Source organism: Carica papaya, chromosome 3, assembly GCF_054855325.1.
Source record: "Carica papaya isolate Zhongbai chromosome 3, ASM5485532v1, whole genome shotgun sequence".
Classification (NCBI taxonomy): Eukaryota; Viridiplantae; Streptophyta; class Magnoliopsida; order Brassicales; family Caricaceae; genus Carica; species Carica papaya.
Window position 1 is genome coordinate 32629095 of NC_142311.1, and position 20742 is coordinate 32649836.

General features: G+C 33.7%; 3 protein-coding genes, 1 long non-coding RNA gene and 1 pseudogene across 5 annotated transcripts; 3 read left to right on the top strand and 2 right to left on the bottom strand.

Annotated features, from left to right (window-relative positions):
• Window positions 1-4497: 4497 nt before the first annotated feature.
• On the bottom strand, window positions 4498-6701 carry LOC110815109 (uncharacterized). Its single transcript, XR_002539775.2, has 2 exons — window positions 6287-6701; window positions 4498-4698 (listed from the first exon to the last, which is right to left on the bottom strand). It is a non-coding gene; the product is annotated as an uncharacterized LOC110815109 (long non-coding RNA).
• A 2592-nt stretch (window positions 6702-9293) lies between these two features.
• LOC110815026 (exopolygalacturonase-like) lies at window positions 9294-11953 on the top strand. Its single transcript, XM_022042648.2, has 5 exons — window positions 9294-9809; window positions 9978-10307; window positions 10390-10679; window positions 10839-11067; window positions 11259-11953. The coding sequence occupies exons 1-5, from the start codon at window positions 9582-9584 to the stop codon at window positions 11478-11480; spliced, it is 1299 nt and encodes a 432-aa protein (XP_021898340.2). The 5' UTR covers window positions 9294-9581; the 3' UTR covers window positions 11481-11953.
• On the bottom strand, window positions 11550-12328 carry LOC148268579 (LOB domain-containing protein 23 pseudogene; annotated as a pseudogene). Its single transcript, XR_015817850.1, has 2 exons — window positions 12025-12328; window positions 11550-11840 (listed from the first exon to the last, which is right to left on the bottom strand). The product of XR_015817850.1 is annotated as an LOB domain-containing protein 23 pseudogene (transcript).
• Window positions 12329-12563: 235 nt separating this feature from the next.
• MORF3 (plastid developmental protein DAG) lies at window positions 12564-14329 on the top strand. Its single transcript, XM_022042785.2, has 4 exons — window positions 12564-13027; window positions 13143-13240; window positions 13611-13676; window positions 13794-14329. The coding sequence occupies exons 1-4, from the start codon at window positions 12663-12665 to the stop codon at window positions 14033-14035; spliced, it is 771 nt and encodes a 256-aa protein (XP_021898477.1). The 5' UTR covers window positions 12564-12662; the 3' UTR covers window positions 14036-14329.
• A 2560-nt stretch (window positions 14330-16889) lies between these two features.
• Window positions 16890-19400, top strand: LOC110815108 (Tetratricopeptide repeat (TPR)-like superfamily protein). The gene is made up of 2 exons (XM_022042762.2): window positions 16890-18511; window positions 19043-19400. Exons 1-2 carry the CDS (start codon window positions 17174-17176, stop codon window positions 19217-19219), a joined length of 1515 nt encoding a protein of 504 aa, XP_021898454.1. The 5' UTR covers window positions 16890-17173; the 3' UTR covers window positions 19220-19400.
• The last annotated feature ends 1342 nt before the right edge of the window (window positions 19401-20742 follow it).

The window sequence follows — 20742 nt, forward strand, 5'->3', positions numbered from 1 at the left end:
TTAACAATCAGTTAAATAAGACAAATAAATAACTAATCAGTTCCGCCTCTATTAGTAATTTGTAATTATTCTCAAAGTTTTCTAAATTACACAAAATACCATATTATCGATTATTAAGCTTCAACTCTATAACAGAGAATAAAGTGAAGGATTCTTACTCGAATCGATGTCCGAAATACTGAACTTTCTACTGCACCTATTGGCGGCCTTTGAGTTTCCTGAATTTTTCTATGAAGATTAAAATACGCTTCACGTACCTAAAGATATTCTAAAAATCCAAAATCGGTGTTAAAAATTCTTTTTCGGCCAATTTCGGGATTTTGGCACTGCAACACAGCCGCCTGCGGTGGTAATTTGCCTCGGCTTGGCCGTTTTCAACCACTTTTGGCCGATTTCGATCGGTTTTATACCTATCCTTACGAGAAAATACGTTAGCGGGCCTCGGTTGGTAAAAAAAAGTCAAAAAATGAAAGCCTACCGGCAGTGGAATTTTTTGGTGCGGCGACTCCACCAGCTCACCTTCACGACTAAGTATTTTTCTTCAGTCAACTTGTAAAAAATAGAACGGTGAATACAATGGTGAAAAAATTGCACGAAACGAAAAACGGGAAGGGACTCATCAGAGGCAGTTACGGGTTTTACCAGCGGCGACGCCACCGGGCTTTGCTCGTGTTTTTCGGTTCACTAGCTATTTTTTTGCTCTGATTCAACTATAGGGGTGCTCTGAATCAAATCCGAGCGGATAGAAGAATTTTTACCTTTTTGGCGGTCAAATGTGGCTCCGACGCGGCAGCAGGCGGTAGTCAGCTCCATTCTCTGGCAACTGGTTCTTCTTCTCCGGCAGGAGGCTAGCGGGTAGGGTTCAGATTCGGTGTGATACGAAATACTTATACTCCTCTTGCGTTAATCTGGATCGTTCATCGTATTTGATCTCGACCATACGATCGCGTTTAAATAGGAAACGAATCTGAACTGTTCATCACGTTTAATCGCGATCGTCCGATTGCACCTTAGGGGAGACCGGATTTGGACTGTCCACGCACGCGGGAACACTTCTGGATCGTCCGATCGTGGGGCACACGGATCGCCAGCATAGCCTCCCGTGTGGCACTAAGTCAACCTGCCTTGCCACGGGGGGCGCTCCGATTTGTCGAGACTGCGAATTGGACGGTTCTACGTGGTAAAATTTTTTTTGATTGTATTCTCACCTCTAGTTTCTGATTTTTCTTTTAAAAACATCCCCCAAATCTAAATTTTCATCTATTTTTTCCAAAATTATTTTCAATTTCATCAATAACCTTTTTTTTTTATAAATCCAACAAAAATTAAAATAAGTTAATTTTAAAATAGGTTTTTATATATTTTTTAATATTAAAATTAATCCCGGACCAAATTCTAAAGTCAGGTTACATTATTGTTTAAAAGGTACATTCAAAATAACTTTAACCATATGAATTCTATCTCCTCTATTCTACTTATAACATAATCACATATCAACAAGACGAGATGCAAACTTCAACTTATCAACACATTTTATGGACGTTAATCTTATTTCTTGTTATATTCATAAATAAAAATTAGTAACTTGATATGCCATCAAGGTAGAATGTTATTTTATTATCCACTAAAGCTAGTCTAGATTCCGATATTCTCTTTGGATAATATATATATTTTTTTTGTTCAAACCATTTTATTCTTTATTATAATGATTCAAGAGCAATTTAAGTATCAACTTGCCCTTTGTTACATGCCAAGATGAAATGTATTTCTATTGATTCTTATTTTGTTTGTATAAAACTGAGAGATGATATATTCAAATACAACACGAATAAATTATCATTAATTTGTTCGACATCCTTAAACGAAATTTTCAATTAAAAAAGATTTTATTTACTCAAATTAAGCTATTTCAAATCTTGTAGAGACACTATCTTAATATAATGATAAATAATAAAATTTTTACGTATTGGATATACCATGTACTTAAAAATAAAAAGAGTATAAATGGGCTAGTTTATTTTACATCATATACCTAAACCAAATAATTAAATTTATATGAAAAAAAAAATGTAAACCAAATTGATCAATGTTATCATGAAAATCAAATCAATATATACATAAGGAATAATGGATATTAACATGTGTCAATTCTTCATATTTTTTGAAATAATTTTATTTTTAATATAATAATATATATATATTATATATTTATTTTTATAATATAAAAATAATTTTAAAAATATTAAAATAAAACTAATATGATAATAAATACAAGTAATAGTTATCTATTCACTTAATACTAATGTAGTAAAATATAATAATTATTTTTTAACATATTTTAAATATAAACATATAATTTGAGAGTATGATTACTATTACATCTAATTTATTTTTAATTTATCGCAGACTCTGAATTATTCACTATATAAACTCTCGATTACATATTTTTTTCTATATTTCATTCATTCTATAAATTTTTCGTTAAAAATAAACGTATGATAATTTTTTATATTTTTGTTAAAAATTTATTTATTTTCATCTAATTTTGTTTACACAAAATAATATTTATATAACCAAAAATAATAATATTATATACGTAGTAGAGTGTAAGAATCTAGTATTCTTTATATATAGAAGGTTCTCTAACTCCTTAGATTTTATCTTCAAACTATAAGATTAATATTCACATATCGAATATAATTTGCATAATTACTTTATTATATTTATAATAAATCTCATTCATTTGGACCCACAATTCATGTGAAAATAACATGACTCCATCTCCAAAGTTGACTCTTTTTCCATACTAAAGCTTATCCTACAACATATATATATATATATACATATATATATATACCTAAACTAAGAAGATATTTTGATGTACTTATGAAGTCATTTCTATTTAATTAGTTTATATATAATCTTAAAGAGTTAATTTTGTGGAAATAAAAATTAAACAAATTAATAAACTTATCTTTTAAATTATCATATGTATTTTCCAAATTTAATTAAATAGAAATTTGATCTTTTTTTTTAATTTTTATTAAAATTTTATTCAAATTTGAATTTCTAAGTTTCATATTGAGTCTAAACTAATTAAATAATAATATTTTTAAATAGATCCATTAAATAATGTTTGTATTCCATCGATATACTTAATAATGAAGAGGAGATTTTTGGTCATGTAATCTTGTTTCTTCCAAAAGCACTTTCATTTTTTAACCTAATCTTATAAGAATTTGTGGGTTCAGAAAGAATATTAAAATCCAAAGCATGTATCATAACTTACACTTTTGTAAATACCCACCTCCTAAACAATAGTCTATATATATATATATATATATACAGAAACATATGGTGGGTATATATATATATATGCACGCACACTCAGAATTTAAATTTAATTGTATAATATATGCTCTACCTTAACTACATTAAACTATCATATTTGTAAGTTGAAAATTATCTCTATATATTTAGTTGCACAAAAAAGATTTATAATATTGAAAAAACATCCCCAACATGTCCAATAATATAATATAAACACTAAAAACCCTCAATGTTGTTTTAAGGGAAATCGAACAATGTTAAGTACTAAAAATCGATAAATTTTTTGAATAAATTTATATATTTGTTGATTAAATAATGTATACGTACTAATTATAAGACAATAAAAATAATTTTTAAATGAGAACGTAAAAAGAAGTACAACCCGATTCGAATATATAAAATCACAAAAACTTGTTAATTTGGCTTTTACATTATTAATATGTGTGTGTGTATATATATATATGTATATCCATTTGTATATACTTTCAAGTATTATTTTACGAAGTAAAGTACCTACTTATTATTTACGATTGAATAAAATCACCAAAAAAGAATAACAAAAGATATGGATATGAAAACACGATTTTTAAATTTGTTAATTTAAGCTAAAAGAAAGGGAATGGAATCATGAAAAGATAAATATGCAACTTTATGTTATTTCAAGATTATGCTCCAACCGAAAAGAAACGAATTGGTATAATTCCTCTTCCATTGCATTTGGTACTATAAGGTTTCTCCATCTCATACAAAGCCTATACTTACAAAAATTTTGTATAAATCAATAAGATTTATGACTTCTTCTATCTAATTTGTGCCAATTTATTACCCAAAAATTAACTAAAAATATATTTTTATTACCATATTTTTATATATTTTAGGAGATATTTTATTATTTTAGCTTTTAAAATATATGTGTATAAAATAATTTGCTTTATGCTCACCCATAGCCTAGTATGTTTACAATCACATGCAGATAAGACTACAAGACTCAAGTTTATAGCCATATTGATATCCGCATTATATTTGTTCTCTCTTCTCTCTCTGTAACGCCCCGTTTTTTTTTTTTTCTCTTTAGTGACGTAGTCTCAAACAGTTCGATATGCAGAATACTCGTATCTCATTTCAAATCAATCACGTAAAAAAAAAAAAACTATCATAACCTATTACTCAATGCCAAATAGAAACCCTCAACCATAAATGTATCAATACAGTAGAATACAAATTCATACATTCTTAGTTTACATATGATCCACATTACTACCAACTATGTAAGTTTACAATTATACCGGCAGTAATCCCTACTCCGTTTTCTTTATATGCTAGGTTCGGAAACCGGTAACTGCGATCCCGACTTCATTCCTACTTCATCTGTAAATAATAAAGAATGAGTACATATAACTTAGTACAGTAAATTTAAATAACAAGTATAGCATACAAACCAAATTAAAATCTCATTCTTATATGTTTTCCCTTCCCGTTACCTAAGTCATGCTTTCTTCCTACTCTTTAACTCTACAGTATTACTACATCTTCCAAGTAATTAATCGTTATTCATACTAGGTGTAATCACTCCCCCCCCATATCACCCCCTCGGCCCTGACTCGGCCACTCACCCGCACGGTTACTCTCATCTGTCACTAGTATCGGCGACCATTATTTATTCTTCTATCACTCGACCCCTAGTTGGCCACCCACACACACTAGTACTGTTTTCTTTTGTCACCAACATCGGTGACTCAACACCTTACCCGTTAAAAACTCTCAAACATCACCACTATCGGCGATTGACTTACTCTTTCTAGGTAACGACGACCAATATCGGTGTCCCCCAACTCAACCACCTCTAAGATAATTTTACCCCATTCCTACTCAAGTTGCCCCGCAGACTCACATACTTAACCCCCACGACAGTTATTCCAACATAAGTTATTTCTAAACCATCAACATTATCCTGAAACTCTCAAATTCCTTAACATATTTACAGAACATATACAATACATCCCCATACAACACACACTCACACTTAACACATGTACACAAATACATCTTTACACCGAGTACTCACCCATACAATTCATAAATTTACAGCATCTACACCAACATACATTCCCATGCAACACACACCCACACACAACACATTTACACAAATACACCTCTACACCAACCACATACACACACAACCACTACAGGCCTATATTTTATGCTCCCTAATTTCCAAAATACTCACACTGCACCCCTGCATGCCTACACTCCCTGTTAGCAACCAATCCACTCTCCATCCCTCTCTTGCCTTCTCCTTGTTTATCTCGGCTTCCCGTCATCTTCTTCCTAACAATATCACTCTCTCACAGCACTCTACCTCTTCCTATCTTCCTCTTTCAGCTTCTCTCCTACTACCTTCCCATACTCATTCTACCTTTAACTGTTCCCCTCTCAATACCTCTCTTGCCTCCTCTTCGTTTGCCTCGGCTTCCAGCACTCTTCACCCGTGCACGTTCTGTCCGTCCAAACTTACTCCAACTCACCTCACTTCCCTACGAACTCTCTTGTACCTTTTCAATCACTGTACTCCTTCTTCTAAAGGTAACTCACTCACTCATCGAACTCATCGATCTCTCTTCCCGCGGCTTCCTCCATTTCTCGCTACTCACAACTCCAATCCACATTTCCACGAACTCACTTGCACCTTTTCAATCACCGTACTCCTTCTTTTAGCGGTAATTCACTCACTCACTCACTGAACTCATCAATCTCTCCTCCTGCAACTTCCTCCATTTCTCTTTACTCATAGCTCCAATCCACATTTCTGTCACTCACAGTCTCTTTCCACTCTCCTATTCCATCTATCATGGTTTCCTACTCCATTTCTTTAGCTATTCATACATTTCTTCAACACTTACAGCCACAACTCCATATTTCATCTTCATCCTACACTTGAAATTTAAATTTACTATACCTCCAGTCTCCATTTTTTCTTTCCACACTTCTGTAGCTCGCACCGTCACCGTCTTTCTTCTCCCGCTCTCTCTTCTCGTTCCTTCCCTCTTCAGCTTCTCTCTCTCTCGAATCTTTTCTTCCCTGTTTCCTCCTCTCTGTTTTTCCCTTTTTCTTTCCTTTTTTCCTTTTCTTTTCCTTTTCTTTTCCTCCCTTTTTTTTTTCTTTCCTCCTATTTATATCCCCCCTACCTCTCATCCTGACTGTCGATCCTATCTCATCCTAGTCGTCCACTCCCTCTTCTCCAAACGACACCGTTCCCTCTTCCTCTCCCCAAATATATAATTATGTTTATATATTATTAATATTAGTATTATTACCATATACTTATATATATAAATACAATTTTTTTAAAAAAAATCCAAATATCAACTACTACACACACTCTCTCTCTCTCTATATATATATATGTACCCTTCACCTCTAAATCATTACAGCCTTAGTAAAAACAAGGGAAGAAAAAAGGGAAATCTCCTTGGGAGAAGTAGTATTTTCATGATCTTTTCTTGATGAAAATGGAAGTGTTTGGTTCGATAGAAAAATCCTATAACAAAACTAACAACGCCAAGTTCTCCAACATGCTAATTGCTTCTTCTTCTTCTTCTTCTTCTTCTTCTTCCTATCACCAATATAATCCTTATATTTACCATGGTCCTCAAGCTTACACAGTGAAACAAGCTGTAGGTACTGGGAGCGAGACGACACAGTTTTATGGGCAGCAGGCGGCGCCATTAATTTACCAAGGACCTCAAGTAAGAGACGAATTAGTGGTTGTAAGTAGTGATGAACCAGCTCGTAGATACTGTGTTTGTCAGGGTCACCATGTCTCTGCAGTCAGAGGCTCTGACTCTTTGGATTCTAACTACACCGCTCAGTCCTGCCATGGCCGAGTACTCATGGAGTTCCGTAAGAAGAAATCACTTTCTTGGGGCTTTTAATTATATACTCTCCTTTCTTTTGCTACTACATATCTTTATATATATATATATATATACGTATTAGATACAGTACTAGCTAGCTACTGTGAAAACCAAGAAAGGGTGTAGCTAGTTTTATAATGGGTAGAGCTATATATATATATATATAGGATGGTTTTGTACTGTATGTTTTGGCTTTGTAAGACAAAAATTTCTACGTATATCGTCTTAATTCAATAATTTCCAGTCTGTGTATTGTTCTCTCTCTGTATAATTATGATAATTCGCATGATTGCGGGTAAAAGTTTTGCTCTTTTCTGCTAATTTTGTTTTTTCTGCCATTAAATTCAACAGTTTTTTAGATGAATCTTTGAAATAATTGTGATTAATTAAATTTTATATCATTTAAGTAATAAATTAATCTTCAAAATGGCGAACTTTTTCAAGCAAATTGGTTTCTGGTTTTTCTTTAATTAGGCTAGCCAGCCTTACAAACAGATAGAACTATTTTTCCTCTGAAAAAATCTTATATTGAAGTTTTTATTTATCTCATAAATGAATTAGTCGATGTAAATTTAAGATGATACGGTGGTTTTATTATAAAATTAATAACTCGAGTTTGAATTATATATATATATATAAAATCAATATAAATTTTTAAATAACTTACGTAAAAATTTGTCCTCATTCTTCAGGATATTTCCATAAAGAAGAACAAATTCTCAGTGCATAATAAGAAAGAGATCTGACAAAGTAACGAGAGAGAATGCTCTAAAATTGTTGTGTAACATCAATTAGTAAAAAAAGAACACATTCTGAGTCTCTACATAAATTTGAACATATAAACGAAAGCTATATATACAAACTAAGAGTAAACACAAGAAATAATAAGAAGAACAAGTATTATTTAATACTACTTCCCCTTAAGTTGGTTCCTGTGAATTACCAGTCCACATCTTGCTAAGCATGAGAAGATAAGATCCTTTTTGGAAATGGCCATAGAATCTAACCAGAACGAACAGACGAACATGGGAAAACCCTAAATTGGAAAAACACACTTCTCCCTCAAATAGAGAGCTTGATGGAAATGGATTCAAACAGTTTTATCCCGTTGATCGACACATGCAACAGTTTCTACTTAGTAAAATTCACAAAAAAAAGTATATTTCGATTTTGTTCTAATGAGATTCGTGAGTTCTAACGAATCACTATCTGACAGTAACGCGACAGACTCCAAATTTCGACACGTAAGAGACTATGACATACAAGATTGTTATGCGGATTAGGTTTTCAGCCCTTTAAGTTAAGTATTTTGACACAAATTTTTTGGAGACCAAACTGAAACCTCATTTTTGTAAGCATCAGCTCTCTAATTACAAGAGGGAAATTTACAAGTAAGGGTAAGTAAATTATCGGTTCGATTAATTTGAGTAAAAAAATTTTAAAACTAAATAAACCGATCAAATTAAAATAAGTGAATAGAACTGATCGAAGTAGTGATAAAACCGAGATCGAATTGGCCGGAATTATTCAGCCAGTTTGGTTCGTAACCAAAACATGTTCATCTTTTTGCTTTTGTAAATGTATAGTATTAGTGCATTTTTAATGATTCTTAATAGTTTTTTTAATTTTATAACAACATATCTCAAAACGTATTAGAGATTAATACACTTTCAATGACCAAATTTAATGCTACAAAGGAAACGACAAGGAGAGTAAAAGAAAGAACTTAAAGAGCTCTATTTGTTCTACTTTTAACATTCAAATAAAATTCTAAAAAGAAATAGCACCCTTCCTCTCTCTTTACACCATTCCTAAGCATACTTTCATGAATTTTCATTTTCCCTTCTTTCAATTTTCCTTCACTATCTCTCCATCCAAACATACCCTAGTGTCTACAAGCGTGACATGGTACTATTTTTTCTTTTCGATTAATTTTCTTATATATTTTTAAAAAAATTATAAACGAGAGCTCCTACTTCGCAATTAGAAGGTTCATATTTTTTGTACCTTTTGTGAAGCGAATATATATACTAATCACCTTATTTTTTACATGCATTATCGCACCGAATGTACATCTCGACTTGCTAACACATCCTAAAAACCCATCTGATGTGTAGTTGCTATCCAATTCCAAGGTAGCAGTTAGTTCACAATTAAGGCACTTCATTAACCATATCAATTCCACTTAATCCCTTGTTGATTAGAATTTCCCTGTTGATGCTTCTGCATTTTCTTTTAACCCATTAAGTTAGTATGAAATTTATTTAATTTCAATTAATTCATTAATCCTCATTTTATAAAGAGATTACCAAACACAGCCTAGCAAACACAAAAATCATGAAGAGAACACTTCCATTCAGCTTGACACTAGTTTTTCACCTAACTTGTTCAGTCCTGGTGGCCTCACCAGCCCCATCTCCAGTCCCAGCCTCCGAATTCGACTCGCCAGCATTATCTCCCGTTGCACCAGCTGATCCTCCCGGAACAGAATTTATTCCTACATTTGGAATCTTCGACGTCACTGAGCACGGAGCAGTACCAGACGGATGGACCGAAAGCAGCGCGGTATGTCCTCTCCTTTTACATTAAAGATTTCAACACGTCATGTCTATCACTATCATGTTATCTTTATTTCTTATACATTTTAATAATTAAGTGATAATTAAATTTAACTAAGCGAACTAAATATGTTACTAGCAAATATAAAACTGGTTGTATATTGTGTTGGTATAGGCATTCTCAGCAGCGTGGGATGCAGCATGTAATCATACCGGCAACTCGACCTTTTACGTGCCAGAAGGCACATATCTAGTCGGACCAGTCACATTTTCAGGGCCTTGCTTTAATAACGAGTCACCTGACATAAAAATCGCGGGCACCTTGATAGCACCTACGAGCCTCACTGCTTTTCCCCATTCCAGTTGGATTGTGTTTCAAAATTTAAAAGAAATCAGACTAACCGGAGCAACTAAAACACCCGGAAAACTAGATGGCCAAGGTGCAGTCGAAGCATGGAATCAGATAAGTTGTCGAAAATCGATGAGATGTGACCAATTAGTCACTGTAAGTTGTAAAATCCTTTGAAATATTATTAATTAGACTGTTGAAAAATATGAATTAACTAACTTGAAATTAATTAATTCAGTCATTAAAATTCAGCAATGTTTCAAAGGGGACTATCAGCAACATTAGTCTGTCAAATAGTAAGGGTTTCCACATTGGTTTCCATGGCAGCGACAACATCAATGTCCACAATGTCAATATTACAGCTCCCTGGGATAGTCCAAATACTGATGGTATTCATGTAAGCTACTCCTCGAACATCAACATTACTTCATCGAGCATCGGAGTGGGTGATGATTGTGTCTCCATCGGCCCTGGCAGTGTCAACATCTCCGTTTCCGACACTCATTGTGGTCCAGGCCATGGAATCAGGTATCATTCTAGTCCTTTGAACTAATTTTTTCAAAAACTAACGGGCATATTTTATTATCTACCGAAAATAATTAGTAGAAAATCGATACTAATCAACACTCGGACAACAAATTTTTAGATCTACTAAAATTGAAACTAGCTTTTTACCCAAATTGATAGCGTAGGAAGTCTTGGCAAGTATCCAAATGAGGAAGATGTGGTTGGAATTAGTGTTTATAACTGCACAATCAGCGGCACCCAGAATGGTGTAAGAGTGAAATCTTGGCCTGGTGCTCCGCCAAGCCATGCTTCGGACATGGTGTTTGCGAATATCACGATGATCAATGTATCAAATCCCATAGTTATAGATCAAGACTACTGTCCTTCAAATAGCTGCAATCGAACCAATGTAAGTTTAACAAATCTTCATGTATTAATAATTCTTATTATTTACACTTTAACACGTTTCTCCACCAGCGAGTTTATCAGATTCAATGCGTCAATCAAGCACAAACATTTTATAAACTTTAATCCGGGATTCGGAAACAAGTATTTATTAATCGCTGGTGTTTTTTTTTTTTTTTTTTGGTTTTGATGTAGCCATCTTTTTTGGAGCTCAAAAACATTACCTTCAGGCAAATTAGTGGGACTTACAACACAAAGTCAGCTGTAACTTTGCTATGCAGCAATGAAGCATCCTGTGAGGACATACAATTTGTGGATATAAACCTGAAATTCACCCAACCAGAAAGTCCTCCACAAGGCCGATTCAACGCAAATGGTGTTATTCACCATTTACTAGTTAATAACTCAAGTTTTTAAATTCCACTAAAATTTTTCTTGTACAAAAAGATAATCGTCTAAAATTTCAGACAGACAAACAAAATTTTCTTAGATATTATTAAGGCACGACCTGAATCCGGCCTGAGTTAACCAATAAGTTAGTTTACTGGTATTGATGATTGAAAATGGGATCGGACTAAAATTGTCGAAGTGGGCGAAATAGGAACTGTAAACGGCAATCTCAGCTTGCATTTTAGCAAGCTGGGTCTCGGCTTTCTGGATTTGTTTTTGTAACAGAGAAATTATCCCAACACAGCCATAGACAGGATCTTCAATTCTACACTGCGCCTCAAAATTTAATGAATCCATTGCTTCTGCTCTTACATGGGCTGGGAGTTGCTGAAACGTTATGATCAAAATTCTTAAATGTCAAAAACTCAAATTGAACATCACCAAAATGGGTTCATTTCTTTTATAAATATTAAAATATGAGTTGGGTTTTCCTTTTTTTAGTACAGTTCTTTTATAAATATATATATATATGTATATGTATGTATGTGATATGTAATGAAATGGGATTTACCTTGAGCATCTTTCCAACATTGCTGGCACCATAAATTTTATGGACAGAAGAAAATCTTTGAGGATTACTCGAAGGAAAATAAGGAGAGAAAATGCAATCTTGAGGGGATTTTCTTCTCAAATACTTACAAGCTGCGCAGCGGCCATGAGTCATCACTTCCAAATCTTGACAAAATCTTAAGTTGAAATATTCTTGAGGATTTCAGAGAAAGAAGAAGAAATCTATTGCAGATTGTTTTGTATTTTTTTGTTTCAGAAAATTGACCTAATTATATATTGTATTTGAGAAGAAGGTTAGATTTAGCTTTTAAAGAAATTTCTCCAACGGATTCTGTTAATTGAAAGGAAAGTTTGTAAGAACATTTTATAGATTGGGATTTTCCATTTTCTAGATTTAATATTTTTTTGGTTAATTTTCTTTACCCTGATTTTTGGACAGGATTGTAATTAATAATATTTCAAGTAATAAATTGTCCTACACTGTCCGTCTGAAAACGTCGTCGTATTTATCGCAAAGCAGCTGGGTCCTCCTCTAGTCTTTTACCACCCAAAAGCTCGGATACAAGAGAGTACAGATTCGAATACAAACACCATAAATCATCTTTTCGTTAACGGAAAAAACACTATAGCTGATCAGAAATGGCGCATGTTACTGCTCGGCGAGCTCTGGCATCACTCCTCACTCGGTCCTTTTCTTCATCTCCTTCTTCTCTCTCCTCTCGTGGTCGTTTTTGTCTTCCTCTCCTCGAGAAGAGCCTTCTGCCGCAAGTCTTGCCGGACGCGGTGAAGATACCGACCCGACCGAAGACGTCCGGTTCGGGTTACTCACCCTTGAACGATCCGTCCCCCAACTGGAGCAACCGACCACCGAAGGAGACGATCCTTCTAGATGGCTGTGATTACGAGCATTGGCTCATAGTCATGGAGTTTCCCAATGAAACCAAACCCTCCGAAGAGGAGATGATCAACGCTTATGTCAAGACGCTAGCTACTGTTGTGGGCAGGCAACCAATCATCTTGTCTTTTGTTTTTTTTTTTTTTGCTGTATCGATTTTCGTTGTTTCCTTTCTTCTCTCTCAGTTAAGTTTGATTATTATTTTTTTCAATCGTTGGTTGCAGTGAGGAGGAGGCTAAAAAGAAGATCTACTCTGTCTGTACGACGACGTATACTGGCTTCGGTGCCTTGATATCTGAGGAGCTTTCTTACAAAGTGAAAGGTTTTGAGCTTTATTTTGGGAATTAGGGTTTAAATCTTTTTTAAAAAATATATATGATGCTATGATCGATTAAATTGATTTTCGGATGATGAAGAGTCGAAAGATGGGTGTTCTTTAGTTACTCGTTTGAAAACTGGTTTGTTCAATCTTTGTGTGCTTGGCAATTGGATTGAGGAAATGTTTAGGGTTTAGGGTTTTAAGTGATGATTATATTGTTTGGTTCAAATTATAGATTTTGGTTGAACTAATTTGATGATTTTTCAGGGGTTGTTAATAGAAAATTCAGGATTTTTGCTTGTTCTATTTTCTGTGCAAAGTTATTGCATCTTTATCAGACTAAGTAGATTTCTTCTGTGTCCTGGTTCTACAGGCTTGCCGGGTGTTCTCTGGGTTTTGCCAGATTCATATCTTGATGTTCCCAACAAAGATTATGGAGGTAGACATTTTATCTCAAACATCAACTTCAATGAGAAATCAGCTATTTTCATCTGTTTGAATTTCCTTATAGCTTTCTGAAGCTCACTCCTTTTACAATTTTTGAATTGATGATCAGGGGATTTGTATATCAATGGGAAAGTAATACATAGGCCACAGTATAGGTTCAACGAGAGGCAGCCAACTAGGAACAGGGCTCGCCCACGGTATGATAGGCGTCGAGAAACAATGCAGGTTGAAAGGAGAGAGCCAATGCAAAGACAGAGTTGGAACCAAGGTCAGACAGGAACTATGCAGCAAACACCATCAACAAACAATCAGAATACTTCAGCTTACAATGGAGAAGGGAATCACCGATGAATAATCTGAGTTCAGCTTACAGCGAGAGTGAAGTGACCCTATGAATCAAGGGAGATAAACAGGAGGAATTCATGGTATTCAGGAGTACAGTTTGCTAATCTTGATCTTAGATTTTTATTTTGAGTCTTGTTGTGTTCCTTATTTGCTAGGTGAAAGTCGAGTTTTCTTGAACTAGATTCCATGACATACATTACCTAGAGTTTCATTAGAATACTGTGAATAATTATGTTTCATTTCATATAACGTTCTTCCTTTTGGTTATTGTGAAATTCCAATCATCATCAGGTGTCCTTACATGTGATAGAAATCGTTACCGTCATTACTTTAGGTTTTTTTTCCTGATTGTTATCATTTTCAAGTTCCAAATGCTTATTTTTGCTCCATGAATCTTCCGTAAGTGATTGTTAAGGTCCCCTAAATTAGAATCTAGTTATGAATTGTTGTGGAAGAGAATAATTGCTTGTAAAGAGAACTCGTTACGATGAGGACTTGTCCAAGAGAAGCCTGTGGTCCCTGATTTATGCATCATATAAATTTAGAATTCCTAAACTTTTTTTAAGATAAATTATGCTAACTTTTTTGTTTATAGATCCTATAGGTTTATACACAACTTCGGACACAATATAGGATCTTAAATTTATAATTTGCAAACTGCCTGGGTAGCTCTCAGATTTGTCTGGAATAACTTCTTCCCACACTTTTGGAAAAGCACAATGAAAAACTGTCAAGAACTGCAGAAAACTTGAAACACTTTTCTTGTCTCTGTGTATAACTTTTATAGACCAAACCTTATTAGTTTAGCTCATCGAAACAAGGCACTTTCTTGTATGCAATTGTTGTTGTCTTTGCATTATATAATGGTTAAGAGAGATTATAAATGGAGATTCTTTTCTTTAACTACTAGAATAAACTCCCTTATCGGAATCTTACCTTGCGGATTCTTAGTATTCTCCCGTAGCTTGTGGGAGGTTTACTGTGTGTTTGAGGGCTTTTTTTAAGAGAGGAAAAGAGGGGTTTTAAAGTAAACTAGGGGGAGATAGAATAAAGTAAAGGTTATTAAGCAAACCTTGTTTGGAAGTGTATTATAGTAAAGAAAGTAAAAGGAGTTTTTAACCTCACTCTTGTTTGGTTGAACAGAGTAGGTAGAGTAAGGTTCTATTAATCTGACAAAATTACTTTTTATTGTTTCCTTCTCTTGTAAAAACTCCCAAACACACTGCCCTATACAACATTAGAGCACATACATTAAATAATACTTGCTTTTTTTAAATAAAAATTATTATTAGTTAGCTATATTATCAAATTATAGGAGTATGTTAGTCAGATACATGTAAAGTCATAGCTTACAAGTTTTGTGGTATACATATATATATATATATATGTATGATGGTAATATTGTCAGAGCCATATACACAGACAAAACCCAGTATATTAGCAATGTATTAGATTGGCAAGTTTAGCAGACAGCATATGGTTGACAAGTTTGAAGTAGCAAATTCTTAAAAGAAAGAAAATATACCTTGATTAGTTTGAAAGGCTAAGCAGGCGCGGGTGAAAGAAGAAAAGACTGATGGAAGAGAGAAGAGAAAGTTTGATGAAATAGTTGTATATGATAGGACTATTATATTATATATAGGTTAAAGTGATTTTAGAGAGTAATGGAACTCTCCCAAATGAAGCATTAGGCTCTAACGTGAGGGCATTTAGTGTTGTCAGTATTCGAAGTAAGATCTTCCTAGATAATCCTGGTTCTAAGTAGACAGTTTACAGTTTCTCTGGAAGAATGTTACTGTAAACTCAGAACTTAAATATTAGTATGTGAATGGTAACTTTTCAACCATTATATTAGTTTTGATTTAGATGGTCTGCACTATTCTCTCTGCATATAAAAAGTTGTAGATTTAACTCAAAGTGTGTTTTTGTTAGGGAGATTGTGTTACAGTTGATATATATATATATGTGTGTGTGTGTGTGTGTGAAACCTCAATACTTACTATTTCAAGAAAATGTAGTTAGAAAACCAACTTTGATTTTCATACCCTTGTGGAAATTTATAAATATTATTGTTAAAATAAGGAGTGTAAAAAGAATATATTATGGTAGATTTTTATGGGTAAAAAGAAAACTATGATTATATTTACTGTAGTTGAAAAGGTAAAATAGTAGAAATTACATTTTTTTTGTTGAAAGTATTCTATTGTTACAACAGTAACAATTAATAATTATGTAATTTAAAAATAATAATAATATAAAAATATTTTTCACGCTAATATGAAATTCTATCGAATTAAATACACAATAATTATTAAATAAAAATAATAATAGAAAATCTCATTTTTTTAAGCTAAAATTTCTAACATTTTCTTAAGCATTATTTCCATTAATATAAATTAGATTATTATTTTGTGCCATGCACAGAATCTAATTTTTATAATTATATAAAATATTGTATGATTTTTATTTTATATTAATAATATTAACTAAAATAAAAAAAATCTAATAAAAGTTTAAAAAATTATACTTTGTATCAATTAAATGAATTGATAACTATGATATAATTTTTCTTATATTATCATGTTGATTTTATTTAAAAATAAGTAAATAATTTATATATATATTATTACATTAAATATTAATTTGTTTTTAGAAAATTAAAAAATTGACACGATATCTTTATATATATACACACATATATATATATATATATCAACATATTGGTATTGATCTTTTATCAAGAAAAGGCAGTAGTAAATAGTAATTCAAAAGAAATATTTTTAATATTTTTTAAAAAAAAATTACTTTTTAAATGTAGATTTATATATATATATATATATATATATACACACACTCAAAAACGATTTTCTGATTCTAAAAAAAGACTTCTTCAGACCAAAATCAGAATCATTTAAATTCGACGGAGGAGAAGCTTTCCACTCGGTTTCTTACCTCTTCACCAGTCTCCACCATCTCTCTCTCTCTCTCTCTGTGCGGAGAGATCGCCAAGGTTCAGAATAGCATCATCATCATCACCATCACCGCTTCGTCTCCTTTGGTCCAGCTAATCAGATTTTTCACGATCTAATTTCTGCATCCTTGATATAGTCATCATTCTGCCTTCACATCTGGTAGAAGCAAGAAATGAACTCCAATTACGGTAAGGGATCATCTGGCTCACTCAACAACTTCCAGTTTGATTTTGGGATCGGATCCACCCGACCCAAATCCCTCAACGATCAAAAGAACCAGCCTTCTTCGTATTCCTCGTACTCACCGTCTTCCAATTCGGCAACGCAATCCAAACCAGCATGGCAACCAAACAAGCCCTCCTGGACGCACCAACCGGCTCCTACTCACGCGACCGGAGCCGGTTTATCCAGTGGATCCACTCCAATGGTTGGTGATATCTTCGGTAAGACCTGGACTTCTTCTGCACCCGCACCCTCTGGATCAGCTTCTAGCATAGGGATTGTTAATAAGAACCCTAATTTATTTGGGGATCTGGTCACCTCTGCTCTTGGTCAGGGTAAAACTAATAGTAATGTTCCTCTGAAGAATGCTAAACCTTCATCGACACAAATGGCGGCAAATAAAAGCCCCTACTCGATGGGGAATTTGGCTGATTCATTGCCCAAAACCGGTAATTCAGTTAAAAATGGTGCTGGTTGGGGATCTTCTGAAAATTTTGGGGGCTCTTCTGGTGGGTATCAGAGCAGTACTAATAATATCAATGGTAATAATAATAACAAGAGTCCAAATCTTGGGGGTCCTTCGATGCGGAGTATGACTGGAGGTGGAAGTGGAGGTGCCGTAAATTCGAACAAGGATCCATTTGGTTCCTTGTTTGATTTCGGATCAAAACCATCCGGAAGTCTGAATTCGGGTGGCAAAAGTAACAAGGCCCGTGCTGGGGATGATGCCTTTGGGGATTTCCAGAATGCTCCAAAATCAAGCACATCTTCATTCCCATCAACTGGTTTTACGCCATCAAACGCCAGTTCTGGTTTGAAAATGGATGATTTTGGGATGCCCACCAACGATTTCACAGCTCCAAATCAGCCCACTAGCCAATCTTCGGGTGCTGGTGATCCTTTCAACATGTTCTTTTCAACATCTTCAGGATCTGGGATTGCTACTACGACATCTGGAGGAGGCGGGGAGCAACAATTCTCGGAAGTTGATGACTGGGGGATTGGTTCAGAATTTGGTGGAGGAGGTGATGACTCAGGTGGAGCCACCACTGAGCTTGAAGGCCTTCCTCCTCCGCCTGCGGGAGTAACAGCTTCAGCTGCAAAGAACAAAGGTATTGATAACCAAAAGCAGGGCCAGTATGCTGATGCCATTAAGTGGCTTTCCTGGGCAGTAATTCTCATGGAGAAATCAGGTGATAAGGCAGGCAGCATGGATGTTTTATCATGCCGGGCATCATGTTACAAAGAAGTTGGGGAGTATAAGAAGGCTGTGGCTGATTGTTCAAAGGTATCTTCCCCTTTCCTTTCTCCTTTATAATTGACAATTGTTTAGCTTACGCAATATGTGCCTTTCATATGTGTGTAAATATATATATATATGTCCATATACATGTAAATAGTAGTTTGATTGATATATAAATGTTAATGCACACATCCATAAATTTGCATATAACAATGTGGACTGAATCATTGAATGAACTTACTTTCTTAATTAGGGGTAAGATTGCAATAATGTCGTAAAAGAATTGTGGCAATTGAGTTACTGATTATGGAAAAACAATTTGGCCTGCTACATGCCAATTTTCAAGTTATCTAAATTTCATCTGATTAAGTGATTAATAAGTTCCGAAGTTCTGATTATTTCAAAAATAAAAAAGTTCCAAAGTTCTGATTAACTGAGGTTTGTAGTTTTAAGGAATATGACAATCATATGAGGAATGCAAGTTTGTCTGGTTCCATATTCACAATCACACCAAGGATGTTCATAACCATCAAATTGATCTATTACAAGTCTTACAATCTGTATTGTGATGTTTAGGTGCTAGAACAGGATGATGCAAATGTATCTGTCCTCGTACAACGAGCACTTCTTTATGAAAGTATGGAAAAATACAAACTTGGGGCAGAAGACCTGAGAACTGTGCTGAAGATCGATCCTGGTAACAGGATTGCAAGAAGTACCATTCATCGCTTGAATAAAATGGCAGCAGGCTAGAGAGGTTCATTGACGTTTGTATTACTCTTCTTTTAAGATGATAACTTTTTCCCTTTAAGTATAAACAAAGAAAAATGGGGGAATATGTTTTTTTTTTTTCTTTTGCATGATACATGGATTCAATTGATAGATATTGCTTTCTGGTAAACTTTACATGTATGATTCATTTGGGTTTTATCAATTTTGTTTATTTGTGACTGGAAAATTTTATTCTTTGGCACTTAAAAATTGATTTGAAATATTTTTTCAAATTGCTTTTTGTGATGTAACTTTTGCATTCTCTATAAATCATCACTGTTCAACGGATTGATACCTTGTTTACATCTCAAGATACATTTTGATTTCCAGGATGTCTAATGTCTAAAAGTTTTACTTGCTTGATTTCTTCTTGGAACTCTGCTGATGACTGTTATGAGTAGAAAAATTTTCTTATTGCTCAATAGTTTTCCTCCATTTTTGAGGATCAGAACGTTTCTTAGTGTAAGCATCTTATGAGTTTGTACCTTGTGTTAGTATAGAATAAGCAGAGACATGTATGTATAAGCAGGACAAGTTCTGAATGCAGACAGAATCATAGGTGTATCCAGAATGTTATTCTAGGATCTCTTTTAAAACTTATCTGGAGGTGGCTCATAACCTAGATGATCTGTTTAGAAGTTGTTTAGAACAATCTGTATATGTTTTTTTCTTTTCTTTTTTTTTGAAAGAAAAAGTATTGAAACTGTATTAGTCTAGTACCAAAAAAGATGGAGTATCGCTCATTTACAAGATATTTACAAATTAGTTAGTATATTAAGGACATCCTCAAAATCTTCAGCCTTGATGATGTCATGACCTAGCACGAAGAAAGCCAAAATAATTGAACCATCTCTCACAATCTGTATATGTTTTTATGTTCAATTAGGTACAAGAGTTCAAATTTCGGCTTAAATAGATCAAATCTTGGACGAAAATTGCTGTCAACTTACGCAATCAAGTTTAAACAATATGATATTTGATTATTGTTTTTTTGAAAAGTAATGATATCTATGTTTTGGATTCAAATAAATCAATGAGTTAATAACTTACGACAAAAGTTATGCTTGATAATTAATCTCAAAAAAGTTACCTTTAATTTACTTTGTAGTTGTAACATTCAAATTTTATTATTTTTATTTTTTAATTTATTTTAATTTATATTAGAATTTTAGTTTAATTTTTTAATATTTAATTTATAAAGTTTTAATTTAATTTAATAAAAATAAAAATAATAATAATGATAAAATAGGATAAAATTATTTTTAGGATTTAATTGAAATTGATTTTAAGAAAAAAGGGTGAAATTTTGGATTTTGTAGTTATTTTTGAAAAGAAAATCAGAAATTGGGGGTCAAAACACAATTTATGAAAGTTGTATCACGTCAGCAGCCCAGTCAGCAGTCCCGGCCAACCAGAACACGCCGCGTGGCAAGGAAGCTGACACGGGAGGCCACGCGGGACAGAGCCACGTGGGCGATCCGCGTGCACGCGATCGAACGGTCCAG